A 26,801-nucleotide genomic window follows, 5' to 3' on the forward strand; every position below is an offset into this window, starting at 1 on the left:
TCCAGTCTGCAGCCTCCTCAAACTGCTTGCAGTACGCCTCCCACTCGCCTTTACCGTTGTATTTCGGGACGGCCACGTCCTTCCTGGTTCTACGGGCGCCGTCCCCCGCTGCCACGGGCCGTGCTTCAGCCTCGTCACTCCCCGCCTGTCTGCCAGCGGGGTCCGGCTCGGCTTCCGCTGCTCCGCACACGGGTCCCTGTCTGTTAGAGGGGTCCGGTTCGGCATCGTTCTCCTCCCGCCCAAGGCTCTCCCTCATCTGTCTGTATTCCTCCCTCATCCGTCTGTATACCCCCCTTACGCCCTTCACTGTATTCCTCATCTCCGCGCACACCCGCATGCTTCCCGCATGCTCTGTCTGACCGGAAGTCTTCCCCAAGCCTAGTCTTCCCCCCCGGTAACACTCCCACACATCAGTTCCTAGCTGCACACGGAAACACCACATTACAGGTAATTACCTGGATCGCTACAATAGTATGTCAGATGCAGTATGCCAAGAGTACCAGGATGTTGTACTACATCAGCTCCTATTTCGGAGTATGCATTGATGCATGCTGCGCCAGCCAAACTTCCCCACAATCCTTTGCGCAACGGAAGTTCTTCTTCTTCTAATGTTTTATGGCGGTTGGCAAACAACTTTTTGTGCATTACCGCCACCTACTGGAGTTACGTCGCACTGACTGAGCTGCTTGTATAATCCACGCCCACCTCCATGACGCCGTGAACACGTCAATAACTATGATAAAAACACTGACAGAAATATGCACGTTATTATACTGTTAAGAATGAGACTGCATGTAAGTATCATCACATCAGTTTATTAGAAACAACAACATACATTACAATATAACAGCAATTTGTTTATTTGATTGTTCCAATTTTGTAAATGCTTAGTCTGAATTTTTTGTATAATGTACTGTTTGTTATTGCCAGACTTTGTTTATTGAAAAAAAAAAAAAAAAAAAATCAAATGTGGTGCTGCGGACGTCGGCGGAAGTGAGCAAGAGGTCGGAGTTCAGGAAGCTCACGTGACGACAGATGTAGTGTGTCCCAATAGTATGCATTTTGCATGCATGCTACACACTACAATCCATACTTTGTGAGGGCAGCGGCAGTACATACTACAAGAAAGAAGTACAAGTATGGGTATTGGAATGCAGCCAATGTCTGATGGTGAGACGTTTGCCACCGCCCGCCCCCAGCCCCCTTCCCCCCCAAACATGAAACATAATAATTGTCTGGAATGTTTTGTTGTCAGCCTATTAATGGTGTCTGCTAAAAAGCAAATTTTAACCCAAGCACATTAACCGTTGTAGTTTCCCCTTTGAAAACCCTGAATGCATTACCGCACCACATACTGAGGGTTATATTCTGATATAACCCTCCCTCAGGCTCTTCTATGTTGCATGTCAACACTACACTAATGAAGAGCCCTCCAATGGCCTAGGCAAAATTATTTTTGAAATCTGTGTCGGGCATTAAACTCACCTTATTTCTGCACTTTGAAGTCACAGGTACCAGGGTCACATGGGGCAACCTTATTATATCGGAAGCCTAGTTCCTCCAAAGTGAGTGGTTCATCTTTTAAAAGAAAGTTTGACTTGAATCGGCCAGTTCTCTGGAAACAGAGTTCAGACGCATGCGCACTGGCATCATCTTGTGATTCCACTGGTAAAAAATAAATGGAGGTTCTGGGCTAGTGCATGTTAAAAGTTTCCACTGATTGTACCCTTTTGGGCATTTTTTCGAAAGGTTGATGGCAATTTCAGCAATGTGTCACATCTGCTATCTTTCTGACTATCTTTGCTGTCACGCATTCGGGGGGTGTGGCTAAAATGCATTGTAAAATATCTGTAGAAGACGAAATGATGCCAGTGCGCATGCATCTGGACTATTTCCAGAGAACTGGCCGATTCTCGTCAAATTTGGTCTTAGAATAACCGCTCACTTTGGAGCAACTAGGCTTCCGATATAATAAGGTTGCCCCATGGGACCCTACCTGTGACTTCAAAGTGCAGAAATAAGGCGAGTTTAATGCCCGACCCAGATTTGCTAAATAATTTTGGCTAGGCCAATGGAGGGCTCTTCATTAGTGTAGCATTGACACACAACAGAAGAGTCCGAGGGTTAACCATGATATATAACAAATCAAGTGACTGATATGCCATTCTTAAATCAAACTTCATACAAGCCTAGTGCTACTTCTTGAATGTTTTTTATTGGTTAACATTAATGCAAAATTAAGTTTATTTACAGCTATATGACATACAGTAGCTACAGTAAAGAATTTTGTGTTACAAACACCACAGTCATATCCCATTAATGTCTTCATTAGGTCTAGCAGTACATTCTTTGGAGGTTAGATGAAAATGACAATTGGGAGAATAGAGAAGCATGCAAACATAGATCTATTGCACCTTGAGGAATCCTTCACTTAAAAATCACAATTATTTTTGATAAATAATACCAGGCAAGTGCCAGCATAAGTTCATAGAGAAAATGGTGTTTATAAAACAACATAAGACACAACATTTTCCCTATCAAAAATACTTTGTAGAAAAGGCTTTAAAAAAATCTTCATATTGTGTGTTACTCTGCATAAGGCTTAAGTTGCCCAAGCTGCCAGCATATGCATGTCGTCATCATCTTCAACCTTTTTCTTGGATGCTTTAAAGTAGGAAGGAGGGATCATTAACATCTCATGTTATATAAACAGTTTGGGTACAAATGCTGATGCTGTAATTTGCCTGCTTAACCAGCTGCTTTGAAAGGATAATATCTGAAAGGCACATTTTTCTGGTTAAACTGTGAAAGTAGCTGGTGAAAGAAAAAGTTTTTTGTCCTGAAATGCATCATGTCATTACAGTGTTGAACTTACATGAGCGGTGCGGGCGGTGTGTTGAAGGGAGGTGCGAGCGGTGTGTTGAAGGGAGTTTGGAGGTTGGCACGCTTGGGAGTCTGCCCATGCTCTTCATGTTGTTCTCCAGCTCCTCCTGTTCCAACTCTGCCAGCTCTGCCAACAGTTCATCCTGAGAAAACACATAGCCTAATCAGCGCATTACATCTTTAAGATGCATTTCATAGATTATAATATGAAGGCAGTTAATAGATGAGCGTGAATGACACAGTAGCTATATTTCAAAATCTGTGTCAACGAATGGATTCACACAAAAATATGTATAGAAAGGCAGAAACAAAGCGAAAGCCCGATTGATTCCGATCGAGGAATTGAAAGGTCTCTACCTCATCAAATGTCTCGCCAAAAGGTCGGGAGATAGCATCACAAATCTCCTGGGCCACTTCTTGTTGCTCTGTGATGTCCTGCATTAGAGAGTCGATCTTATCGAGGTCCCTGAGAGAGAGAGAGAGACAGAGTGAGAGAGAGTGAGAGTGAGAGTGAGAGAGAGAGCTAGATTTTTAGGCCAAACTTCATCATAAACTCAGTCTCAGCTTTTCACTCACTTCAGGAAGCTCACTTGCTACAACAAACACCTTGTCATTTCTAGTCCCTAATTTCTATTTCCTTTTATTATATAAATTATGCCCAATGGAAAATAATATCATCATATCCACCCCTGTAGCTCAAAAATGTATTTTAAATTCACAGCTGTCACATAAAGTCAATCAATCTGCAAGGTGAAGAAAAATGTCTTCAATGTAATTGAATAAACATGAAGAGAACCAAGAGTAAAAGCGATACTACCACAAATGGTGCTATACTCCAAGTCCAGACTGTTAATCAGAAACTTTTAACTGGTAATGAAACAAGCTATATTGAATACATCTTACATCTTACCTACATCAGTAAATGAGACCATCAGCCATTTCTAATTTATATAGTTATTCTAAATGCCTGTATGCTGGTCGGGCACCGCGAGACTTCCTGTGTTCACGTCGGTGGGAAACTGGTTGTCAATTTTGTTCTGGCTGGCGAATTAACCAATAGCGTTAACCTTAGGCCTATGCAGTAAATAAAACAGTACCGCTTTTGTCCAGAGGGGCCACTAAAATCAACACAAAATGAAAGTTCCTCGTAGCTGGGTTAGGGTTTTTTGTGGGGTGAGATGATTTAATATGGCATAAGAAACAAAAACATATTTCTATCACGAATTCATCGCCATGTCTTTTTTTCCTCTCTAATTTTTGCTTTTGTCTTGTGAAATACTGAATAGTTTTGAGCCTCTACTCTAGGTCTTCATCGATATCAAATGAAACAACCTGAAATGTGAAAATCATTCTCTGGTTGGACTATCTTTGAGAGGGGGTTCCAAGAAGCCATCGCTTAAGTTTAAGGGGTGAGAAGCTGAAAAGGTTGAGAACCACTGGTTTGAGGTAATAGTAAGAGAATGCAGGTTTCACATGTTCTGGTGGACGCCCTTCATGGCCTTGGCAGCGAAGCCCATGTTCCTCAGGACCTCTGTGTTGGTGTGGGAATTTTCTAATGCTTCTCTCTGGAACTCGATCGTGGAGAGTGTGCCATCGATCTGGGTGAGCTGCTGCTCAAAGCGCTTCTTCCTCTTCAAGGCCTGCAGGGCAGCTGATACAGCAGGAGGTCAGATTGTAGAATGAGCAATAGGAAAAGGTAGTTGTGGGTTATCATTTGTGCCAGTTTTACATCATTCCTACATGTCATATAGGTAAGAGTGACACCCAGTCCTGGGCGTTCACAAACAAAGGCACCTGCGATCCTCCCATTATATATAGAGTCTAGACCTAATGAAGTTTATTGATATATAGGCTGCTGAAGTTATTCACCAAACGATGGCTGAAGGAGCCCAATGTCTCATACTGTACACCACATTAGGGAACCCGTGATTTAACACTGAATATCATGGGTTTCTTGCATGGAGATATTTGAGTTTTCATTGATGATAAATCTCTGGTTTGCAATTTCTGTTATGTTGTCGGTCACTCCTCACAAAAAAGTAAACTTGAAGTGTATTTTTCGAAGTAGCCTATACACTACAAAAATTGTACAAATTGTAGCTACTTACTTTGGTAAACTACAGTTTACTTTTAGGTGTAGGCCTACAACTGTGTTGCTTGTTGGGACTAGCCTACATTGGACCACTGTCCTCCTTTTTTAAGTAGGCCTAAAGTAGCATACCTAGGCTATACAACAGTTTAGTAATATATATTTATATATAAAATCACTTGTCACAGCTCTCTGCAGTAGAGCTGTTGTAATCAAGCTCCATTACATTACACTTTACAATTACATTAGATAGTTAGGGTATTTTATCCATTTGCTCAGTAGGCCTATTTATCCTATGGAAACGGCATGGTACTTTATATGGTATTATAATCTCCCAGTCCCATGGCACTGTTTTAATGGGGTATCATTTATAATATCTTTCGAAAATATGGTAAAACCATGGCGCACAAAATAAAAGAAGGCTATACATGCATACATACAACAGCAGGTGCAACGCAGACTACAATAACTAAGGGCCGAGAAACATACCACGCTTGTTCCTGGTGCCATTCTTCTTGGCTATCATTAGTTCTTGCTCTATCTTCTTCTCCAGGTAGTCTTGCTTCTTCGTCAGCATTTCCTCCGTTTCTCGCAGTTTGTGAATGGCCTCCTGAGGAGAAGGGCCTGCCCGCCCCCGGTGCTGCTGTTTAGATTTGGAAGAACTCGGCGACTGCTGTTTAGATTTGGAAGAACTCGACGAACTGGAGCTCGAGCTCCCCTTGAACATCTTCGAAATTTTGCTCATTGTAACGTTAGCCGCTTTTGGAGTAGGCAAAATACACTGCAACGGTAGGCTATAACGTTACTATACACGCACTTCTGAATGATTAGATAACCGTCCTGCTTCAAACTGAGCATATGGCGGTTCTGTCCACACAAACAAGCAAGCAGATTTTCCTGCCTGACGGCTTCCGACTTTCAAATCAAACCCAGCCAGTGAATGCAGCTTTCAGCTTTCACCACACCTTCCTCCATACCTGTGTGACGTCAAGTGTCACCTCTGCTGAAACCTGACGCCCCGCCCTCCATAAAGGCCAGTAGATGAAAACAAAACAAAAATAAACCTACATACAGTGAGTAAGTAAAAAAATTAATAATTAATAAACAAACAAATAAATACATAGGCCTACATAAATAACATTTCAACAGATACAGATAAACGGGTATGAGTAAATATAAATAATATTGTCCAACAAATAGGCTATTATTTATCTAACATAATAGCCTACATCAGTTTGATACCACGTAGGCCTACTTACTTTACCTAGCTCTGCACCAGGACGCTATCTCGCCAGAGACTACAGGGCAGGCGAGCCAAAAAATGATCTCAAACGAGCTAATCAGCTACTAACAGTCTATCTCATGTTTTCTTCTTGATTGAAATGCATGTGGTGTTTTCTGTGTAGTTTCACCACTAGATGGCAGTAAGGTATTTGGTCAGAGAGATAACTGACACACACGGCACTGTTGTGACCTTGCCCTGGCTACAATAGACTAATGACTACAATAGACTACTTCAGATGATGTCCATCTATTAATTCCCTCCTATGATTTTGTCAGCTCTCTCCGATGCTTATCAAGCAGTGACACGAAGACAGGGACGAAAGGGGCTAGTTCTCTCCTTGATCCACCACCCTTTGACAGCCACAGGTTTCGTCCTAGGAGGGTGAAATTTGGCATAGAGTTCAAGTGTGTGTGTTTGTGTTCATGACAATTGAACGCTCACAGCTGCTGGACAGCTCTATCTCTGTGTTACCATCCATCCTCAACACTTAGAATAATTCCAAAAAACCAGACAGCATTTTTCACTGTCATGATATCACTCAGGGCGGCGGCCTAGATAATGTAAAGAGGGAGGTTATATTTTTTGAGATAGAGTTGAGATAGAGTTTAGTCATCCATCAAAGTTTTTGCAAATGAATGCAGCCAAAGTTAGGCTAACTGTAATTTGTCATGTGACTGTCTTGTCCAATGAGAGCTGAGAGCACATTTTCAAGTTAAATAAAAAATAGATAACACTTGGCATGTAAACATGCTAATTTATTTCTCTGTTGTGTTTGTGCTCCACATGCGATTGATTATGGAATAAGGAAAGTGGTGATTTGTGAGAATGTTGTTCCTACAATCCAGAGCAGAAGACCTCCCACCGTCTTCCACAAACACACAAATAAGTAGCCTATACACAGCAGTTGGGGTGTAATGGCATATATTCAGTGGATGGCTTTGTTTAAACAACATTCTTTATTATTTCAAATGTAATCAAAACAACAGTAGTTACAGAAATTACAGACAGCTAGGTACTGTGTGGTTTTGAGTCTCTTATGTGCTAAGAAGTGCTATGATAAGATCAGAGCAAAACTAGGTCACAGTTGAAAGAAAGTCCCATTCCCCTTTCTTCCTTATATGCTCTCGCACTCGTTGCTGAAACATGTACCTGTGTGAGTTACATGTACCTGTGTCAGTTACATTGCTCATTTCAACTCATAAGTCAGAGAAAAAGGGGTAACACTTTACAATAAAGTAGTACACAAAATTTACAGTAGGGAACTAATGGGGAACTAATGATTAGTTAATGTCAGTTTGTGTCAGTTCAGTTCATCACTTTACATTAGGGTACACAAAAAGAGTAATTCATGAACAGGTAACGAGTAATTATAACTAGTGATTAACTACTGTACTCATGAACTGACCATTAACTAATCAACTAATGATTAACTACTCTGCTCAGGAACTGACCAAATAATCATTAACTAATAGTTAGTTTCTCATTCGTTCCCTAGTAACTACTGTAAATGTTGTGTACCTTATTAGTGTTACCAAAAGGAACAGCAACCTATCAACAACACCGCTATGCTGCCTTTCTTCATCTAAAATGACATATTAAGAAAGTGGGGTGAACGCAATTAGTCACGTCCCGTGAAGCAAGTGATTAATTACTGCAAATTACTGATCAAACTGTCTTGGCTTTGCAAACACATTTTAACACACACAAATCCAACCCTCAGCCACTCTCCCTGACTGCGTTTGACAGTGGTTATAAAAACATTTGCCGTTTCAAGTGGCAGTGTACAACAAGCAGATGTCCCCAAGCACTTAAAAAAAGGCATTTTTCCACAGTGGGGAAAAAGTCGTACAATATGGAAATAGGCATGAAAAAGACGTTTAATCCAATCCCTCGCTTCACTCTTGTGCACTTTTTAACACTGTTTTGGAAAAGATCCTAACTTTATGAGCAGTCATAAAAGTTCTAAACCCACTCAAACAGAGAGCCTGGGGGTTGTTCTCTGTGGTCGACACCAGTGAGTCCATGTCAGAACTCAAACTAGCTGTAAAGAAGGGGTTTGTCTGAACTTTTAGAACAGCCAGTGAATCATTAATTCTGCACTTTTGTACATGACTCTTGCATGCCTCTTTGGGTCTGTGAGTTACAGCTGACGTGGGTTTGTTCTCTGACTTACAGCTGATGTGGGTTTGTTCTGTGACTTACAGCTGATGTGGGTTTGTTCTGCCAGTGCAATTGGAGGATGCAGTGGTTTTGTTCCATTTAGATGAAAGATGTGATGTAAAATGGAATAGCAGTTTTGTATGACATTGTAAATTGGCTTGACTGTGACTGTGAAACAGTAAAACCACAACTACTACTACTAGTACTGTTAACATACAGAGACTGGTATATTCTGGATAGTGGTACGGCTGGTGACTGGTGAGCAGTAATGAATTAAGATATGTAATATTCGTGGTCGCAACAGTGTCTGTAAGCTGTCATATTTATGGTCTGTCTCTTTAACAGCTACTATGCCTATGGTGCTATGATGCTCTGAATCACCCATACTGCCCCAAAATGTTATATTAAAGGAACCCTCTGCCAATTTTCAACCAGCTTTGTATCATTACAACATCAGTAGTATATAAAAAAAACTGTAAACATTTTGAAGTCATTCATTTAGTTTGACAGTTATTGAGAGTTGAGTTAAGGTGTGGACAAGTGATGTCATTCATGCACAAATGACACTTCAATCATGCAAGGCCAGTTGGTAAGATTTAAAAAGCGGCTTTATTTAGAAAATGGCATGCATGGATGGCAACTACTTTGGCGTATGACTCCATTGTAAGGTGGCGCTCCTCTTGAGGTGAGAGGAGGGCATCTATAGGCTAGGATAGAGAATCCCCCCCCCCCTCCATGGATTCTTCAGGAGTCAAGACTCGTTGGTGGTGGACTGGGGAGGTGGGTGGGGTGAAACAACAGTTTCAGAGGACAGCTTCAGAGGAGACAAACAGCCGTGATGCCAGCTACTGCTATGATCCGCCAGAGAGGGAGGTGACATAGAACCCTCGCCTTATGTACTAGGATGAACTGACGTCAAATGACGTCATACTTGAACTTGACTGACATCACGGGCTGATCAGATTATGCGAGTATGGCGGCCTTCTGATTGAAATTCGTTCTGGAAACCACACCACTGGTCCACAACTTAACTCAACTCTCAAAAGCTGCCAAAATAAATGAATGACTTCAAAACTGTTCACAGTTTTCTGATATACTACTGATGTTGTGATGATACAAAGCTGGTTGAAAATCTGCAGTGTTCCTTTAAGAGGGTCTGTAATATTTATAATGGAGGTGACTCAGCCACAAAACCCCATTACAATCAGAATACTAACTTGAAAGAAAAGAAATGGGCTGGAGGGTTGATTTATAAAATATAAGATGATTGAAGTAGCAGCTTTAGCTCACCCTTTATTGTAGCTACAGCTGGGGTGCATTGTGTCAAGCACTGCTTCAGTGACTGCCATCCCCATCCCCTGTAGATTGCAATTCAGATGGCTGTTTGTTGTAGTATGGAAAGGGTTAAGTCCGCGTCCGGTCATTGTAACTGGATCACGGTCTTGTGGTGCGTTGTTCATCAATACATGTGCGCTGCTAACTGTCAAAGCTAACTGCCTAATAATACCCATGGAAGAGCATGCTATGCAGTTTAGCAGTCCTTTGCAGAAAAGCGGTACTAGATGAGGATCAGGAAAACATCCAATCCTTCTGGGATTTGCTGTGGGTCAGGATAAAACAGCCGTTCTTGCCGGCCTGTCTGTGATAGCCGGGTTTGTTAGCCTGTTGGCTTGTTGCGTTCCGACTCTTAAGGCCTAACTATGCTCACCGTTAAATACGGATACGCATATGGACAGAGCTTTCTGTCTGTACTCAGTGTTCATTTGCGGAATCCTGCACGTTTTCTGAAAGCTTATGGATACGGATGAAACGGAGCAGTACTGCACACACACTCACACACTCACGCACAAATCGCTTGAGGGACAGTTTCTTCCCGCAGGCCACGAGACTCCTTAACATACACAAATAGTGTAGTAGCTGTACTGTACCGCACTGTAGTTGCTACCATTATGTATGTCTAATGTTTAATTGTATGTTTAATTAGGTATATGCTATTTGCACCTGTACGTCAAATACTTCGAATTTAAAATGTTTAAGTACGTCCAAAGTATGCACATGACATGTGCACCTATGTGCAGTGAATATGCCACTGTCTCTGACTTGTCTTATCACTCTACTGCCTTATTGCTTGTTGTGTCTCTTGTTGTTTTTGCACTCATATGCCCTGTTATATTTGTACTATGTTGTAAACGGAGTTCACAGCACAAGAATTTCACACGTGATACTTGTACTACGGAGTGACAATAAAAATCTTGAATCTTGAATCTTGAACATTTGACTCTCTACTGCCCACTAGTGGATGTATTGCTTAACATGATGCTAAGTAGGGCTCTAATGTTTTGGCAGCAAGGGTCTCCTGCCAATTTGAATCCCGGTGCCCCCCGTGGCTCATAATGGAGACCAGCTCTATTGCGAACTCCTCCCTGCCAGCCATGTTATTTTCTAAACTAGAGAGGCCTGAGTATTTACAAAATTTAAGTTTCATTGTGAAAAACTGTCAGAATTCTATGTTTCTGTCCACACGCCAATTAGTTTCAATCACTCTTTTTTGGCTCCATGGTTAGACAAAAACTACCATGCCTGGAGTGAGAAGGGGCTAGTTTCCATCAAAGACCTACAGTATACATGAATGGTCATTTTGTATCCTTTGATCTACTGAAGAGGAAATTTGAGTTGCCCGGCACAAACTGGCTCAGATTCCTGCAATCAGAAATTATGTTCGACCCAAGATTCACACCTTTGAAGCGCTCCCAAATGAACATGCTTTTTTCGATGTATTGCTGAGCCCTCCCCACTCCAAGCATCTTATCTCTAGTCTGTTTGACAACTGCAACACAGCCTCTACTGAGAGAATTAGAGAAGTGTGGCAGGGGGAACTTGGCATTGATTTATCTGACATTATATGGGAAAGGATTCTGTCTGTGGTACAACTCTGCTCAGTTAATAGCAGACACCAGCTGATCCAATTTAAAGTTGCTCATCGTCTTCACTATTCCAAGCACAAGTTACACAAGTTCTTGTCTTCTGTCTCACCACTGTGTGACAGGTATCAAGTGTCAGAGGGCACACTATCTCATGCCTTCTGGTTCTGCCCTCCACTAACGGGATTCTGGAGAAAAATATTTGATTGGTACTCTAAGGCCTACAAAATAACCCTCCAGGCGGAAGCAGAACTCACCATCTTTGGCTGCTCGGAGTCCTCTCTGAACTTCCCTACAGCTGTGCAACAGTCTCTAACACAAGGGACTACTGTTGCAAAAAAAAAAAATATATGAAGAAATGGAAGTCCCCCTCTTCACCTTCTATAAAATAAAATATTGGGGGAAAAACATGATACTAACGTGAGAGACGCATGGAAGTATGTGGGCACTGGGCAGTGTCAGTTAAATCGTTTGAAAATGGAAAATGGAGCATAAATGAGATCTTAGATGTCCGCATTCACGGCTGGCGCCTAAGGTGATTACCAACGTGCTAGGATGCACACAGTGAATGATGTCACAGGCCGGGAATCATGGGAATTGTAGTGTTCTATTTCCCAAGTGGCATGGTAATAAATAATAATAAATGGAATACATGGACAGAGCATAAGCTGCTTATATCATCTCATATCATAAACCATCTCCATAAAGAATAATAGAAAGCAAATAGGAAATAAATGAAAAGATGGAGGTTGAGGTAAATATTGCTGATTAGTCTTTGGTCTCGATGTGATGGCAACAAGGGGTGAATGAAAAAGTATAGTAAGTAAGTAAAGTATGATTGTTATTTTCAATGTGTTTTCACATGTAAAACTGGATTGGTGTGATATTGCACTTTTCACTTTACTTTTCAGTAGAATTTCAGGGTACCAACAATGTCTCTCAAATGAGTCTACAATCATTGGTGTCACGTTTTGTGTTTGCCTTGAAATCATATTTAGCAACAGAAAGTTTGTTTGATTAGTTGAAAAGCCTTGTGTATTGATCTGTGACAGCAATGATTGGAACAATATTCACATTTAAGTAAAACAAAAAAAAGTAGAAAAAAAGGCCACTCATAAAAAAATAAAAAGAGGTTTCCTGACATCACAACAAAAAAGCACTTCCGGGTGTCACTGCAGCAGTTAACTAGTATGAAATAAAGCTGAAAAGAGGTGTCAAAAAATGTTAATATCTCAAAAACTATACATCACATCGCTTATATTTTGACTTTGTGAGTGAGAGCAGAAGTAGCTCAAGGGTCTGATGTATAATATATGTATGAAGTGTTAAGGTTGTGGGAACTGTCACAGTTTTAAAATGTGTGAATTTAGTAAAAAGTGCAGCCTGCTAGTGAGACACACTCAAGGCTGACTCCATAGGGTCCCATTATAAAGGCTGGGAAAAAAAACATAAAACGTAAACTGCAATCACTCAAACAGTACAAAAGATAAATTAAAGCTGAATTAAGATGATAGAATCCTAAAAGTGGTGGCTTGTTTAAAGTTTAAATGGAGTGTCTAGCTTAAAGTATGAAGGAGTAGTTACACTTCAAAGAGGGCATGGTTTCACCATGAACTGCTGTTTAAAACGGCAGTTGCACCCGGAGGTCTGTTGAAGCTGTTTGTTTGCCAACATCCTTATCCCTCGTATACTACATACATGAATGTTTGCCATGAATTAGCTGAATCTGCAAATGTTTTGACAAGGGCTGAAGCCTTGGTGTATACATTGTGTTAACATGGATGAGCCAATCAGTATAATCATGTATCCAAATGTTATGCTGGCAATGGGTCGAACTGAAATAGAAAACCACACTGTAAAATACAGGAAAAATTCCAAACGGAACAGTGTGTTTTCTGGCCCATACAAGCTGTTTGTAAAGCTTTTGTAAATACCTCAGATTAATCAATGAGAATCAACTACGCAGAGCCAGCTCAAACATACGCACCCATAATAAAGTAGGTGGATATCCAATTGCTACTGTAAACCTCTCTCTCTCTCTCTCTCTCTCTCTCTCTCACACACTCACACTCACACACATACACACACACACACACACACACACACACACACACACACACACACACACACACACACACACACACACACACAAATCACTAACACATTAGAGAACACATTCAGCATACACACTCACAAGCGCCTGTCTTGTAATTTTGCATTATTACCACATTTCAGATGGGGAAAAAATATGTGCATGGGAAAAAAACGTGCAAACTCTAGTCAAGGACCAAATGGCACGGCAGTTATGAAAACAATGCAAAAAAAACAAAACATACAATGGCATCGGTAACATAAGCAATCAATCAAAGGAGAAATCAAAAAATGAGGAGCATAGAAGAGTATGCCCATCACCCATTAAAAAAAAGAAAAGAAATTGGAACCAAACGACAAAAACAAAATTCAACGCTGATGCCGAAATGTTCAGAATGCCACTCGTATCTGGCGGTATCGATCGCAGCGGCAGGAGCTCACGTCACGTCATATCACACAGCCGCAGCCTCAGAAAGTGAATCAAGCCTGGCACTGTATCGGAAATCAATACCAACACATCCAACCAATACAGATAAATACGCCAAACCCCTGTGAACACGACAGACAGAAAGACAAAGGAAAACCTGATGGATATACAAAGGCCTATATAACCCCACCAACAATAAAGTGGAAATCTCTGTTCACATACTCTGTATTGTTTCTGAAAATATATATTGTATAATTCATCCTACTCCTCCCTCCTCAGGTACACCAGTATGAGTCTAGGCAGTCAGGCTGTACAACCGCTTAGTGGTCCCTGGGCAGCATGACCGCAGCCTTACACACTCTTCACTAACGCTGACTGAGTCGATGACCTCCATGCTACAGTACACCCTCCCTCTGTTCCCAATAAGTCAGTCACTTTCCAACAGGAGCTCTTTAAAGACCTGGACAATGAGCTGGTCTGGGATCAGTTTTCAGGGTTTATTTTCCCCACAGCGCAGTCCCTCTGGCAGCGACCTTACATCCTCTTAAATCAGACAGTCCCAACCGGAGTCAATCTTCCAGCAATCTTCACATCTCACGAGTCAGTCTGTACACTCAGCTTCTCCACCGGTAGGCAGTTTTTTAATCTGGTGATGAGTCCCACGTGGAGCGGGAGGGAGGAGGGGTTAGCGTTTGGAGGGGGCTGCGGGGGTGTCGACGCCCCCTCCTCCCTCAGCACTGCTCGGACTCGATGAAGCCCTCCTTCTCCTGGCCCACCTCCACCTCTGCGTAGGATGGGTGACCCGAGCCACGGCGAAACTTCATGGCTGGCCACCTGCTTGGGCGTCTCTGGAAGGGGCGGGACAAAAGTCAGAGGTCAAAGTGTCATCAAAGGGTTAGGGATGAAAATGTCACATGCACGCACACACACTATCCTGGTTCCAGACCCCCGAGTCGCGTCCCGCCCACTCTTCGGGTTTTTTCGAGCGATTCAGAGTCTGGCGTCGCTCTAGTCGACGGCTTGGTCTCGCTCGGAGAACCAATCGAGCCAATCAGCGCCTTCGCGGGTACCTAGCGATATTTTCCTGTGTTACAAACCCTCTTAGATACAGTATGCATGACAGATGACAGACTAACCTGACACTGCCAGGTCATTTGTTTTCACAGAACCATCTGGGACCGTGATCGGCAAACCTTTGAAAAGGGCAGGCACTTTTCAAAAAGCTACTTGGCGGGTGATTGGATGAACCATCTGTCTATCACATCTCGCTGTCGTCACACCTAAATCCCGCCCGTAGCTGCCTCTGGACACTGATTGGTCCAAACCAATCAGAGAAGAATATCTCTGGTCAGTTTTGCCCATGCACTCACCTCGATGAAGAAGAGGCTGGCTGCGGACGTGGGGTGGTGGTAGATGTAGACGGTGATCAACACACCGGCAGCCATGATGAGCATCACCATGAGAATGCCCAGGATTAGCCCGGTGTGCAGAGGGTGTGTGCCTGCCGTCCTCTCAGCAGCACTGTCTGCTGGCATCGCTGGAACACAGAAAAGAATAATGCTTGTTACATCTCACACAGGCACACTAACTTACTTATACTTATTATAATGATGACTCAGCTCAGTGGATAGAGCACTAACACTGCCAGGGATAGGGCTTTGATTCCCACTGGGGCTACTCATGCTAACAATGTATAAAAGCATCCACCAAATGTGTTGTTTTTATAACCAACACTACCAGATTCTCCTGCAGTTCCTCTGTTGACCAGCAGGGGACACTCATCATTCATCAATGCCAGTCTTTCCTCCAAGTGCCATTATGTCATAAACTCATAGACATGCGTAAAATGTAATTTTGTAAAATGTCACCACATTGGAGAAAACAAAACAAAAACACAAAAGGCATTGTTTGATTTCATGGCCTAATCAGTGGCACTCCTGCAGGCAGGAGCAATGTTCAAATCTCTAAAGGAGTTGAGTGTGGTTTTCTTTTCTTTCTTTCTTTGAAGAGCAACAAAGCAGCATGTCCTTCAGATGACAATGATGAGCGGTTCTCCTCTCCAGCAAATACAGGTGAGAGTTAATCCCAAACCAAGGTTAGCAGCACATGGTCTTTCTTGATAGCAGAAGGAAGGGGTCATAATGGAAGCAGATACAGTCCGATCAGAACCACTGCCTCAGTTGTGTCAGTCCAAACTGATGAGGCTGTGCAATGGCTCCATAATAATACATGTCCTACAGCAGGCCTTGGAAGGCATCGCTCATCTTTAAAGCAGCTAGTTGTATTCAAGTTGGGACCGCAAAGTCAGCTGAGATCCAGCAGGCTTTTCGTGAATTCTTTTGAAGATGATCAGAGTATCGCGTAACCTATCGACAATCTATCGACAATCATCTATGAAGACACAATTCTCCAACACAAAACCTAGTATAAGAACTCACAACAAATATGTAAAGGAGAAAATACAAAGTATTCTCACAATGTGATTTCCAGTGCTGCCGAGTCGGGTCCCACCAGAGAAACATTGATCATAGCAGGAGAAAGCTAATGAAGTGATTATAAAACAAATACTGTAGATTTTGGTCTTGGAGCTATCTCCCACAGATGTATAGCAGATTCAGCCCTGATCTATGCACTGGGCTGCAGATCTCTTCTTCTATGCTCCTCCAGCAACCTCTCCCTGGCTTTAATTAGCAGCTATAGCCACCATGGAGCTTGTCAGCCAAGCAGCCTCTCCCCAGGCCTCTTGCCTTATTGATTTCCAGCACACAGTGGTAATCAAACCTGTCTGCTGTGTGTGGCCAATCATTAGAGATGATGTGTGCTCTGTACTTCAGTGTAGCCATTATGTGTGCTCACAAACTGGACATTTGAAAACAGAATCAATATAATTGTCCGTGCAAAGTGTTAATCACACTAGAAATATAGTATGCCATTGTTGTTTTTTTGGATTTGTATTCTGAATTGATTGCCAATGCATCTTCCATAATCCAGATTAAATGTTTTTGAATAGAGCTTTTCCATGAAAGCGCTCGGAGTATAAATAAGTCATTCGGAAATGTGGCTGTTTGATTGTTCAAGGCTTTTATAAGGGACAAGAGCACTGCTCATTCAGGAACCCTATCAGAGAAAAACAACTGGACAGTGGAATTGACATCCTGACATTCTCGCAATCCCACTGATTCTAATATCAACAAAGAAAGCTGCTAATGCGAATGTTTTATTCTCTCTTTGTTTGAAAGGCAATTTTTCTGTTTGTATCCGTGAGAGATAAGAGTCCAATGGCCATCTCTCGGCCGGCTGAGCCCATAGGAAGCGACAGGCTGTTAGTCTGAGGTGTTAGTAGGTTAGCAGGGAGCGCCATGCGACTGAGCTGAGATGAAGACACACTGAGAAATCTACAGCCTAGCAGGCAACATACAACTAAATAACAAGCCGGAGGCTAGCAGAGACACTTCTGCCCAGATCCCTGGCTGATTTACTGTTTCATCTGGTCTCCTCTGCAGGCAGGGGGAGTGGATCTGGGGGGAGAGTTAGCGAGGGGGGAGTGCAGGCAGTGAGAGAGGATCTGGGGGGAGAGTTAGCGAGGGGGGAATGCAGGCATGGGGGAGTGGATCTAGGGGGAGAGTTAGCGAGGGGGGAATGCAGGCAGGGGGGACTGGATTTGGGGGGAGAGTTAGCGAGGGGGGAGTGCATGCAGTGAGAGAGGATCTGGGGGGAGAGTTAGCGAGGGGGGAGTGCAGGCAGTGAGAGAGGATCTGGGGGAGTTAGCGAGGGGGGAATGCAGGCAGTGAGGAGTGGATGTGGGGGGAGAGTTAGTGAGGGGGGAGTGCATGCAGGGGGGAGTGGATCTGGGGGAGAGTTAGCGAGGGCCGAGGGGGGAGTGCAGGCAGGGTGAGGGGATCTGTGGGGAGAGTTAGCGAGGGGGGAGTGCAGGCAGGGGGGAGGGGATCTGGGGGGAGAGTTAGCGAGGGGGGAATGCAGGCAGGGGGCAGTGGATCTGTGGGGAGAGTTAGCGAGGGGGGAATGCATGCAGGGGGGAGTGGATCTGGAGGGAGAGTTAGCGAGGGAGGAGTGCAGGCAGGGGGAGTGGATCTGGGGGGAGAGTTAGCAAGGGGGGAGTGCAGGCAGGGGGGAGTGGATCTGTGGGGAGAGTTAGCGAGGGGGGAGTGCATGCAGGGGGGAGTGGATCTGGGGGGAGAGTTAGCGAGGGAGGAGTGCAGGCAGGGGGAGTGGATCTGGGGGGAGAGTTAGCGAGGGGGGAGTGCAGGCAGGGGGAGGGGATCTGGGGGGAGAGTTAGCGAGGGGGGAGTGCAGGCAGGGGGAGGGGATCTGGGGGAGAGTTAGCGAGGGGGGAGTGCAGGCAGTGAGAGAGGATCTGGGGGGAGAGTTAGCGAGGGGGGAATGCAGGCATGGGGGAGTGGATCTAGGGGGAGAGTTAGCGAGGGGGGAGTGCAGGCAGTGAGAGAGGATCTGGGGGGAGAGTTAGCGAGGGGGGAATGCAGGCATGGGGGAGTGGATCTAGGGGGAGAGTTAGCGAGGGGGGAATGCAGGCAGGGGGGACTGGATTTGGGGGGAGAGTTAGCGAGGGGGGAGTGCATGCAGTGAGAGAGGATCTGGGGGGAGAGTTAGCGAGGGGGGAGTGCAGGCAGTGAGAGAGGATCTGGGGGAGTTAGCGAGGGGGGAATGCAGGCAGTGAGGAGTGGATGTGGGGGGAGAGTTAGTGAGGGGGGAGTGCATGCAGGGGGGAGTGGATCTGGGGGAGAGTTAGCGAGGGCCGAGGGGGGAGTGCAGGCAGGGTGAGGGGATCTGTGGGGAGAGTTAGCGAGGGGGGAGTGCAGGCAGGGGGGAGGGGATCTGGGGGGAGAGTTAGCGAGGGGGGAATGCAGGCAGGGGGCAGTGGATCTGTGGGGAGAGTTAGCGAGGGGGGAATGCATGCAGGGGGGAGTGGATCTGGAGGGAGAGTTAGCGAGGGAGGAGTGCAGGCAGGGGGAGTGGATCTGGGGGGAGAGTTAGCAAGGGGGGAGTGCAGGCAGGGGGGAGTGGATCTGTGGGGAGAGTTAGCGAGGGGGGAGTGCATGCAGGGGGGAGTGGATCTGGGGGGAGAGTTAGCGAGGGAGGAGTGCAGGCAGGGGGAGTGGATCTGGGGGGAGAGTTAGCGAGGGGGGAGTGCAGGCAGGGGGAGGGGATCTGGGGGGAGAGTTAGCGAGGGGGGAGTGCAGGCAGGGGGAGGGGATCTGGGGGAGAGTTAGCGAGGGGGGAGTGCAGGCAGTGAGAGAGGATCTGGGGGGCGAGTTAGCGAGGGGGGAATGCAGGCATGGGGGAGTGGATCTAGGGGGAGAGTTAGCGAGGGGGGAATGCAGGCAGGGGGGACTGGATTTGGGGGGAGAGTTAGCGAGGGGGGAGTGCATGCAGTGAGAGAGGATCTGGGGGGAGAGTTAGCGAGGGGGGAGTGCAGGCAGTGAGAGAGGATCTGGGGGGAGAGTTAGCGTGGGGGGAATGCAGGCAGGGAGGAGTGGATGTGGGGGGAGAGTTAGCGAGGGGGGAGTGCATGCAGGGGGGAGTGGATCTGGGGGGAGGGTTAGCGAGGGAGGAGTGCAGGCAGGGGGAGTGGATCTGGGGGGAGAGTTAGCAAGGGGGGAGTGCAGACAGGGGGGAGTTGATCTGGGGGAGAGTTAGCGAGGGCAGAGGGGGGAGTGCAGGCAGGGGAGGGGATCTGTGGGGAGAGTTAGCGAGGGGGGAGTGCAGGCAGGGGGGAGGGGATCTGGGGGGAGAGTTAGCGAGGGGGGAATGCAGGCAGGGGGGAGTGGATCTGTGGGGAGAGTTAGCGAGGGGGGAATGCAGGCAGGGGGGAGTGGATCTGGGGGGAGAGTTAGCGAGGGGGGAGTGGATCTGGGGGGAGAGTTAGCGAGGGGGGAGTGCATGCAGGGGGGAGTGGATCTGGGGGGAGAGTTAGCGAGGGAGGAGTGCAGGCAGGGGGAGTGGATCTGGGGGGAGAGTTAGCAAGGGGGGAGTGCATGCCAGGGGGAGTGGATCTGTGGGGAGAGTTAGTGAGGGGGGAGTGCAGGCAGGGGGGAGCGGATCTGGGGGGAGAGTTAGCGAGGGGGGAGTGCAGGCAGGGGTGAGGGGATCTGGGGGGAGAGTTACCGAGGGGAGAATTGCAGGCAGGGGGAGGGGATCTGGGGGGAGAGTTAGCGAGGGGCTGCTGAGTGGTGCATTCATTTGGGCAGCAGAGACAAGGGCCTCCACATATCATTCGTATTAAATCACAGTGGGCTGTTGAAAGAGGATAACCAAGAGCCTACCACCATATGTTTTAAGTCAGCAAAACATCTTCTCAACATGAGTTCATAATTACAGAAATATTTTGGTTTATTTATCTTCATGGTCCAATAAAGTCAAATTGGGACACAGAGAAATTCCATGTTGCCTCGCATTGACTGGCCACTTTGTCCTCATCATGATCACTAAAACCTGAGGAGCAAACACTAATGGACAGCAGAATCCTTAGACAGCAATGAAATGCATTTTGAGAGAGGATAAATGAGACCAATGGAAACTCCAACCCTTTAGTTAGTTAGTCCCTTTGGAGCACAACCATCCTCTCAGCTGGCTAATGAGTCTTAGGTCTTAGGGTGCTAAGAACATGCTTTAATCTGGACGACAAGGTTCTGAACAGACATGATTCTCCATCCTCTTAAATGTGTGATGCAGAATGGTGCTGTGGAGTAGAAACTTGTCTCAGCACTCTGCTGCAGGTAATTGCTTTAGCATTTCCTACCATAGTCAGAGGCTCACAAGGTCAGAGGACACCCTGGTGGAAGTGATTGATATGCCATCCTGGATCATTGGGAGGTGGATTGGCACAAAGTACTAAGTAGACACGTGTTTAAATCATTGTACCATCAAGGTGAAGCCAATCCATTCTTCTTCTTTTAAACATAAGCCTAGTTCTGCATTCCATTTAGTCCTTATTGTGTCTTCTTGTATTTTATTATTTTCTTCTAGCATTTGATATATTTTGGAGAGGATATTCTTAGTGTCTACATTATAGTTCTTTATCATAAACCTTGTTAAAGGATGCTGTTCTTGGTTACCTTCTCTCTTTTGGAAATTATTGATATAGCTCCTAAGTTGTAGATATTTATAAAAGTTTGACTGGGCTAAAACAAATTTATTTGATATTGCTTCAAAGGAAATTATATCATTTTTAATTAACATTTGCAAGAATATTTGTAAACCTTTTGATGACCAGAGTTTTAATACATTGTCCATTTTATTTGGTTTAAATTGAGGGTCCCAAGCCATTTCTCTGAGATAAAGTAGTTGTTTCCAGTTATTTAATGTATTATTAGTGCATCTATTTTGTCCTTTTAATTGTGCCATGTCTTTTATCTATAAAAGGTAATGTCTTTATTGAAAATGGTGCCAGCTCTTTTTCTATCATAAACCACAATAGCTCTTGTGTTGTCGTTAGTCCACTTCATTATAGTACTGATTTGTGTTGCATGAAAATATTTCTGTAGATCTGGCAGTGCTAATCCGCCATATTGTTTGGATTTAATCAGTGTTTTAAATTGAACTCTTTTCCTTTTGTTATTCCAGATGAAATTAGTTATCATTCCATTCCATCTTTTAAAACTTTGTGGAGGTATTGAAATCAGTAGGGCTTGAAAGAGGAAGAGGACACGTGGAAGAACCATCATTTTTACAGTATCTACTCTACTAAAAATTGAGTCGGGTATTGTTTTCCATCTATTCAGGTCTTGTTTAATTTTTTCCTCTAGGTTCTGATAATTGAGTTCATAAATTTGGCTTAAATCACTATGAATTCTTATTCCTAAATATTTTATTGTACTTTGTTTCCATTTAAACCTGAGATTTCCTTAACACTCCTCTGTCAATTGTTTGCCTATACATATGGACTCACATTTACTTTCATTAATTTTATATCCTGAATAGTCACTGTATTCTTTTATAGTTTTTATAAGTTCTGGAAGTGAGGATTCAGGAGAGGTAAGATATAGGATAACATCATCAGCATATAGGGCTAATTTATGATTTTCCTGACCTATAGTTAGTCCCTTTATTTTATCTTGCTGTCTGATTGCTTCAGCAAGCGGTTCCATACAAAGAGCGAAGATAAGTGCAGACAGAGGGTCCCCTTGTCTGGTCCCCTTATATATATTAAAGCGTCTTGGCAAATGGAAAAACATATACAAAACAATACATAAAACAACTAACTCTAAGTTTTGGAGGGAATATTTGTGGAAAATATATACAAGGTTCTTTATCACACCAATAATACAGTCCAAGTTTACAGCATCTATTAAACCAGATTGCTGGAGAAACTGTGGTGAAAAGAGTGCAAACCATTCACATGTTTTTCTTTTTTTGTCCATCACTGAAAACTTTCTGGCAATTAATTATAACCTGTTTTACAAACATTTTCCAAACTAAAAAGGCATTTGAACCAAAACATATCATTTTAGGAATACCACCACCTGAACTCACATTAGAAATAGATAGATATCTTTATAGAATACTTAGAATCGCAGCCATGAAGCAGATAACAAGGAATTGGTTAAAACCTACTCCACCCGTCTTTAATAAATGGAAGTCAAATATAAACAACATTCTAGAAATGGGAAAAATAACTTACAGAATCCAAAATCTAGAGGTAGAATACTTGAAACGATGGAATAAATGGATTAGCTATACGGAACACACCTGAAAATGAAGTTTTTCTGTGCAGAGGAATTAATGAAGAGTTAAGAGGCGTGTGTGTATGTATGTATGTACGTATGTGTGTGTGTGTGTGTGTGTGTGTGTGTGTGTGTGTGTGTGTGTTTTCTTTTCTTTCTTTTCTTTATGTGTGTGGAAGCGTGTGTGTGTGACTGTGTGTATGTGAGTATGCATGCAAGTATTTTTTTTCTCTCTCTTTTATTTAAAGTATTGTTGCTGGGGTTTTTTCAATACAATTACCATGGATGTTGTATATTAGTCTTTTTTCATTTCTCACATAAAAAATACATAAAATATTGTAAGAATGTTACGTATAAGTATAAACAGTTAATGTAAATCTATGTAAAAAAAAAAAACTGAAATCTTGCAATAAAGTACAAAAAAAAAAAAAAAAAAAAAAAGTGAAGCCAATCAAATAGACTTATTGGAAAACCTTGTGAACACCTCTGTCAAGCAATGTAGGATGTGTTATATGTCAAAGACAACATGCTGTCTTTGATTTGCATATTTAGCAATGACAAGGATGGTAGCGATGCTTTATTGCTCTCAGGATGATAATTCTGATGCCTTCCCTGCCAATAGCTGTCATCTTGAGTAAAATGATGCCAACTATAATGGACTGATTCATGATGGACTGATTCATGATGGACTGATTCATGATGGACTGATTCATGAAAACAAAAAAAAAGTATGTGTCAATGTGCCAGGCGGCAACAGCAGCCAGAGAGTGCTGAAGATAGGGCCATACAACAGCAGCTAGAGAGTGCTGAAGATAGGGCCATACAACAGCAGCTAGAGAGTGCTGAAGATAGGGCCATACAACAGCAGCTAGAGAGTGCTGAAGATAGGGCCATACAACAGCAGCCAGAGAGTGCTGAAGATAGGGCCATACAACAGCAGCTAGAGAGTGCTGAAGATAGGGCCATACAACAGCAGCTAGAGAGTGCTGAAGATAGGGCCATACAACAGCAGCTAGAGAGTGCTGAAGATAGGGCCATACAGCGCGAGTGTAATGAAAGGAATGGATGATAGGAGCGGCGGATTTCCAATTCCTCTCAAAGAGGAAATTAAATATTTGAGAGCTATCTCTGAAAATTGATGCGAGTTGGAATTAATTTCCTCAGTTTGAATGTCTTGCAGATATGAACAACTAAAACACTTTGTGTTTCGCCTGTTTTTAAAGGTGCTAACGTTACATGTAGCATTTTTACACATCAAATTAATTGTGTATCTTGGTATAATTACTTTAAACAATTTAGACCATAGTTGAGATTGGTAGGCTGTATCTCAAGCTGAGATAGGGAGTCTTACTTTGTTTTAAATTAAGAGCACATTTCCCAACCTGGTGGCACACTACGTCAAATCCAGCATCGAGGCTGGTAGAGGCAGCCAATCTTCTCGACCTTGGTCTTGTTTGTTTATAGTAATTATACTAATGTATAAAAAATTATTGCAGGAATAATTTTTGATACCCATGGCACTTTTACGCAAATATAGACGTGGGAGAATATATGCTCCCACATATAATGGCTCAATTCCACCACATTTAACAGCCCTGCACAGCTCGTCCCCACTCGGCTCTAATCGTTTCGGCTCGATGGACGTTTTGCTTCCACCGCGGATCATCTGCCCCCACCCACCCCCGCCCCCGCATATCTGTCCTTCGCTTATAGCCGAAGTAGGCTATACCATAACGTTACAATTCAATCCATCCACAGAACTTTTAAACTGTTTATGAAATACTGGTGCCTCTAAATGACCTACAGTGTACATGGGCGAATATGACAATCGGCCAGGAGAATGGATATCACTTTGTAGTTAGTCAAACTCAGGCATGCGCTGCGCTGCGCGCGGACGGAAGAGGCGCAACAGAGTGATGCCTGCCCTGTACCCCGCGGCCTCTCAGGCAAGACCGCGGCTTCACCAAACACCCGCTGCGGCCTAGCGGAGCGCTGCAGCTCAACTAACTACAGGAGCTTGCTGAGCAGCGGACTTTTTTCACTCTGAAAACAATTGAAACCACCGCCACGACTTTATTTCACCAGAGGCGAAGGCAGCAACACAAAGACTGATGGAAATAACATAACAGAAGAGAATGTAAGCCCACTAAACTGGTATGCAGCGCATTGACAGTCAGTAGATAGAGTAAACACGATTCTGCCTGGCCAATCAGTCATCTACAATGTTTTCACGTCACCGTATGAACCCGGGTTCACAGAATAGAACCTCGACGAAGCAGGTACGAAAAGTAGCACGACTCGACCCCAATACAACCCGGGCTGGGACAGTTTAAACCGGTGGGATGAGACAATTTATCGAGTCGAGCGGAGCGGGATCGCGCTACTACCTGCGGTGGAAATGAGCCATAAGTGAATTATAGTCTCTGATATGATTATAAAGCTGCATGATTAATGGCAATTGACTCACATGAAATCTACAGAAAAACTCATTTTCAAATGGACAGTGCATTGGCATACAACATGCTGTGATGCTACACAAATAAAGCTAGGAAGCACTACCTCCATGATGATGTGAGATGATTTAAAACATGAGTGCCTGGGTAGCAGCCTTCCCCCCCGCTGCTTCCCTCCCCCCATCCAGACACTTGGATTGATCACTACAATCGGGGGAAGTACAGTTAGCCACTTCAATCAGCCGCTGTATGAAGTGTATCAACTGCTGGAGTCGTATGAAAGTCTGTCCTCCCAAGAGATCAAAAAGCGATCTGTAGGAGGGACCAATATGTCAGCGCCGCGGTAAAAACTCCAAAGGAGACCGACACAGAAACACAAACAAAGATGAAAACAATGACAGAGAGCAAAAGCTTGGTTCAGCGGCAGCCGTAGCAATGGCTGTCGGACTACACAGCAGTGCGAGAGAGAAGCCTACCTCCGTTGTCTTTGAGATGCAGAGCAATCTTGGTGTCATCTATGAAAGAAAAAGACAGAGAGAAACGTGTGTGGGTGAGATTGTCAAATACAATAGTACGATAGTTCTCTTTAAATACATGTATTTCTTTTCTTTTTTCCCTTTTTCTTTTTAACACTTTGAGTGCCACGCCCTTGGGCAAAAGGTTGCTGTACTGTGCCACATAGGCCGCAATGCATTTTAATATAGCCATATCATTTTTTGTGTTCCTCTTATATGGACAACCAATAGCCTCAATGAAACTTTGAACCCTTCTGTTTCATTTAAAAAAACACTGTGTTTATAAACCGTTCCATTTTGGAAATACACCCCTCTGAAAAAGAGTGTTTTCGACCGAAAAGAGCATGCTGAAATTAGTTTCTGAGATAATCACATCTTTATGTTAGAAAGGCGACAGAATGAATTCTGCTTTGAGTTGAACAAAATGCTATAGCTGAAATGAAAGCTTAGAATGTCTAGTTTACCTGCGGGAAAAAGTATGTCAAAAGAATGTGTTGTTTATTTTCTACAAATATTAGTATACAGCTTGGTCTAACATCAAAATGCTCACTTTCATGGGGTCATGCTGGATGTTGAAGTCCATATTTCCACAAAGAAAGAAGATATCAACTTTTTTTTTTTTCTGGATGAAACTACACATTCTAAGCTTTCATTTTTTGTGTAACATAACAATATTCAAACACAAAATTTCCTGCATTGTTTTATTTTCTTGAAAAGAACCTGCGTGCGCAGACCCTACACCTTCTTGCTGGTCTTGATTTACTGCTGGTGGGCATCAGATAGCCTATTCTAGCTTGTTTGCTCATTATGCATCGAGCCTGCTGCCTGGGTGTGTCAGTGTACTGTGAATGGTTGTATGCTGTAGTGGCCTGCGTGCCCCCACCCCCCTCCTCCCCCTCCTTCGTGGTGGGAGGAGTGTCTCTGCTGCGTTTGCTCTGTTTGATCTGCACTGAAAAAGTCCGCTGCCTGCATCCCCCTGCTTTTTTACAGCGTGTCGCCAGCTCCCAGCTGAGAATAATGTAATTTTTCAGAAAGACCCTGGTGTCGCCGTGTCGGCAACTAAATCATATGGATGGACTATCGCAGCGGACACGGTAGGGGCTCAATTATGGCAGCAGATGACTGCTGTTCACAGGCACAGCTAACGGTATGCACGCTTCATGCATATCATTGCGATTTCCGTTTCCTGATCACTTCTTCTATCTTTTCTCCTGGCCTTTGTCTAATCGGGAGGGCACTGTCGCCACCTAAGGGTTCTGTAAAATAGGTTAGACA

At 44.0% G+C, this 26,801-nt stretch overlaps 2 protein-coding genes across 2 annotated transcripts in view; both read right to left on the reverse strand.

The window, feature by feature from the left end:
- Positions 1-1,241: 1,241 nt before the first annotated feature.
- chmp4c (charged multivesicular body protein 4C) lies at positions 1,242-5,838 on the reverse strand. The gene is made up of 5 exons (XM_083650846.1): positions 5,462-5,838; positions 4,357-4,534; positions 3,241-3,349; positions 2,876-3,026; positions 1,242-2,664 (listed from the first exon to the last, which is right to left on the reverse strand). Exons 1-5 carry the CDS (start codon positions 5,715-5,717, stop codon positions 2,603-2,605), a joined length of 756 nt encoding a protein of 251 aa, XP_083506972.1. The 5' UTR covers positions 5,718-5,838; the 3' UTR covers positions 1,242-2,602.
- An 8,382-nt stretch (positions 5,839-14,220) lies between these two features.
- The window catches only part of plxdc2b (plexin domain containing 2b), a gene marked incomplete at its 5' end in the record, with an annotated part of 167,527 nt that continues 154,946 nt past the window's right edge, over positions 14,221-26,801 (reverse strand). The window contains 3 exons of the mRNA XM_083658283.1: positions 14,221-14,704; positions 15,227-15,393; positions 25,488-25,526. Coding sequence (XP_083514409.1) covers positions 14,588-14,704; positions 15,227-15,393; positions 25,488-25,526 — 323 coding nt within the window. The 3' untranslated portion in view covers positions 14,221-14,587. The remainder of the gene's footprint in view (positions 14,705-15,226; positions 15,394-25,487; positions 25,527-26,801) is intronic.

The sequence above is a fragment of the Poromitra crassiceps genome, assembly GCF_964638095.1.
Source record: "Poromitra crassiceps genome assembly, chromosome: 2".
In the NCBI taxonomy this organism is placed as follows: Eukaryota; Metazoa; Chordata; class Actinopteri; order Beryciformes; family Melamphaidae; genus Poromitra; species Poromitra crassiceps.

Coding starts and splice junctions, on each gene's coding strand:
- chmp4c (XM_083650846.1), bottom strand. CDS start 5,717: ATGAGCAAAATTTCGAAGATGTTCAAGGGGAGCTCGAGCTCCAGTTCG. Junction 3,350..4,356: donor AAGGGCGTCCACCAGAACAT/GTGAAACCTGCA, acceptor TCTCTCTCTCAG/GGACCTCGATAAGATCGACT. Junction 3,027..3,240: donor TTGGCGAGACATTTGATGAG/GTAGAGACCTTT, acceptor GTGTTTTCTCAG/GATGAACTGTTGGCAGAGCT.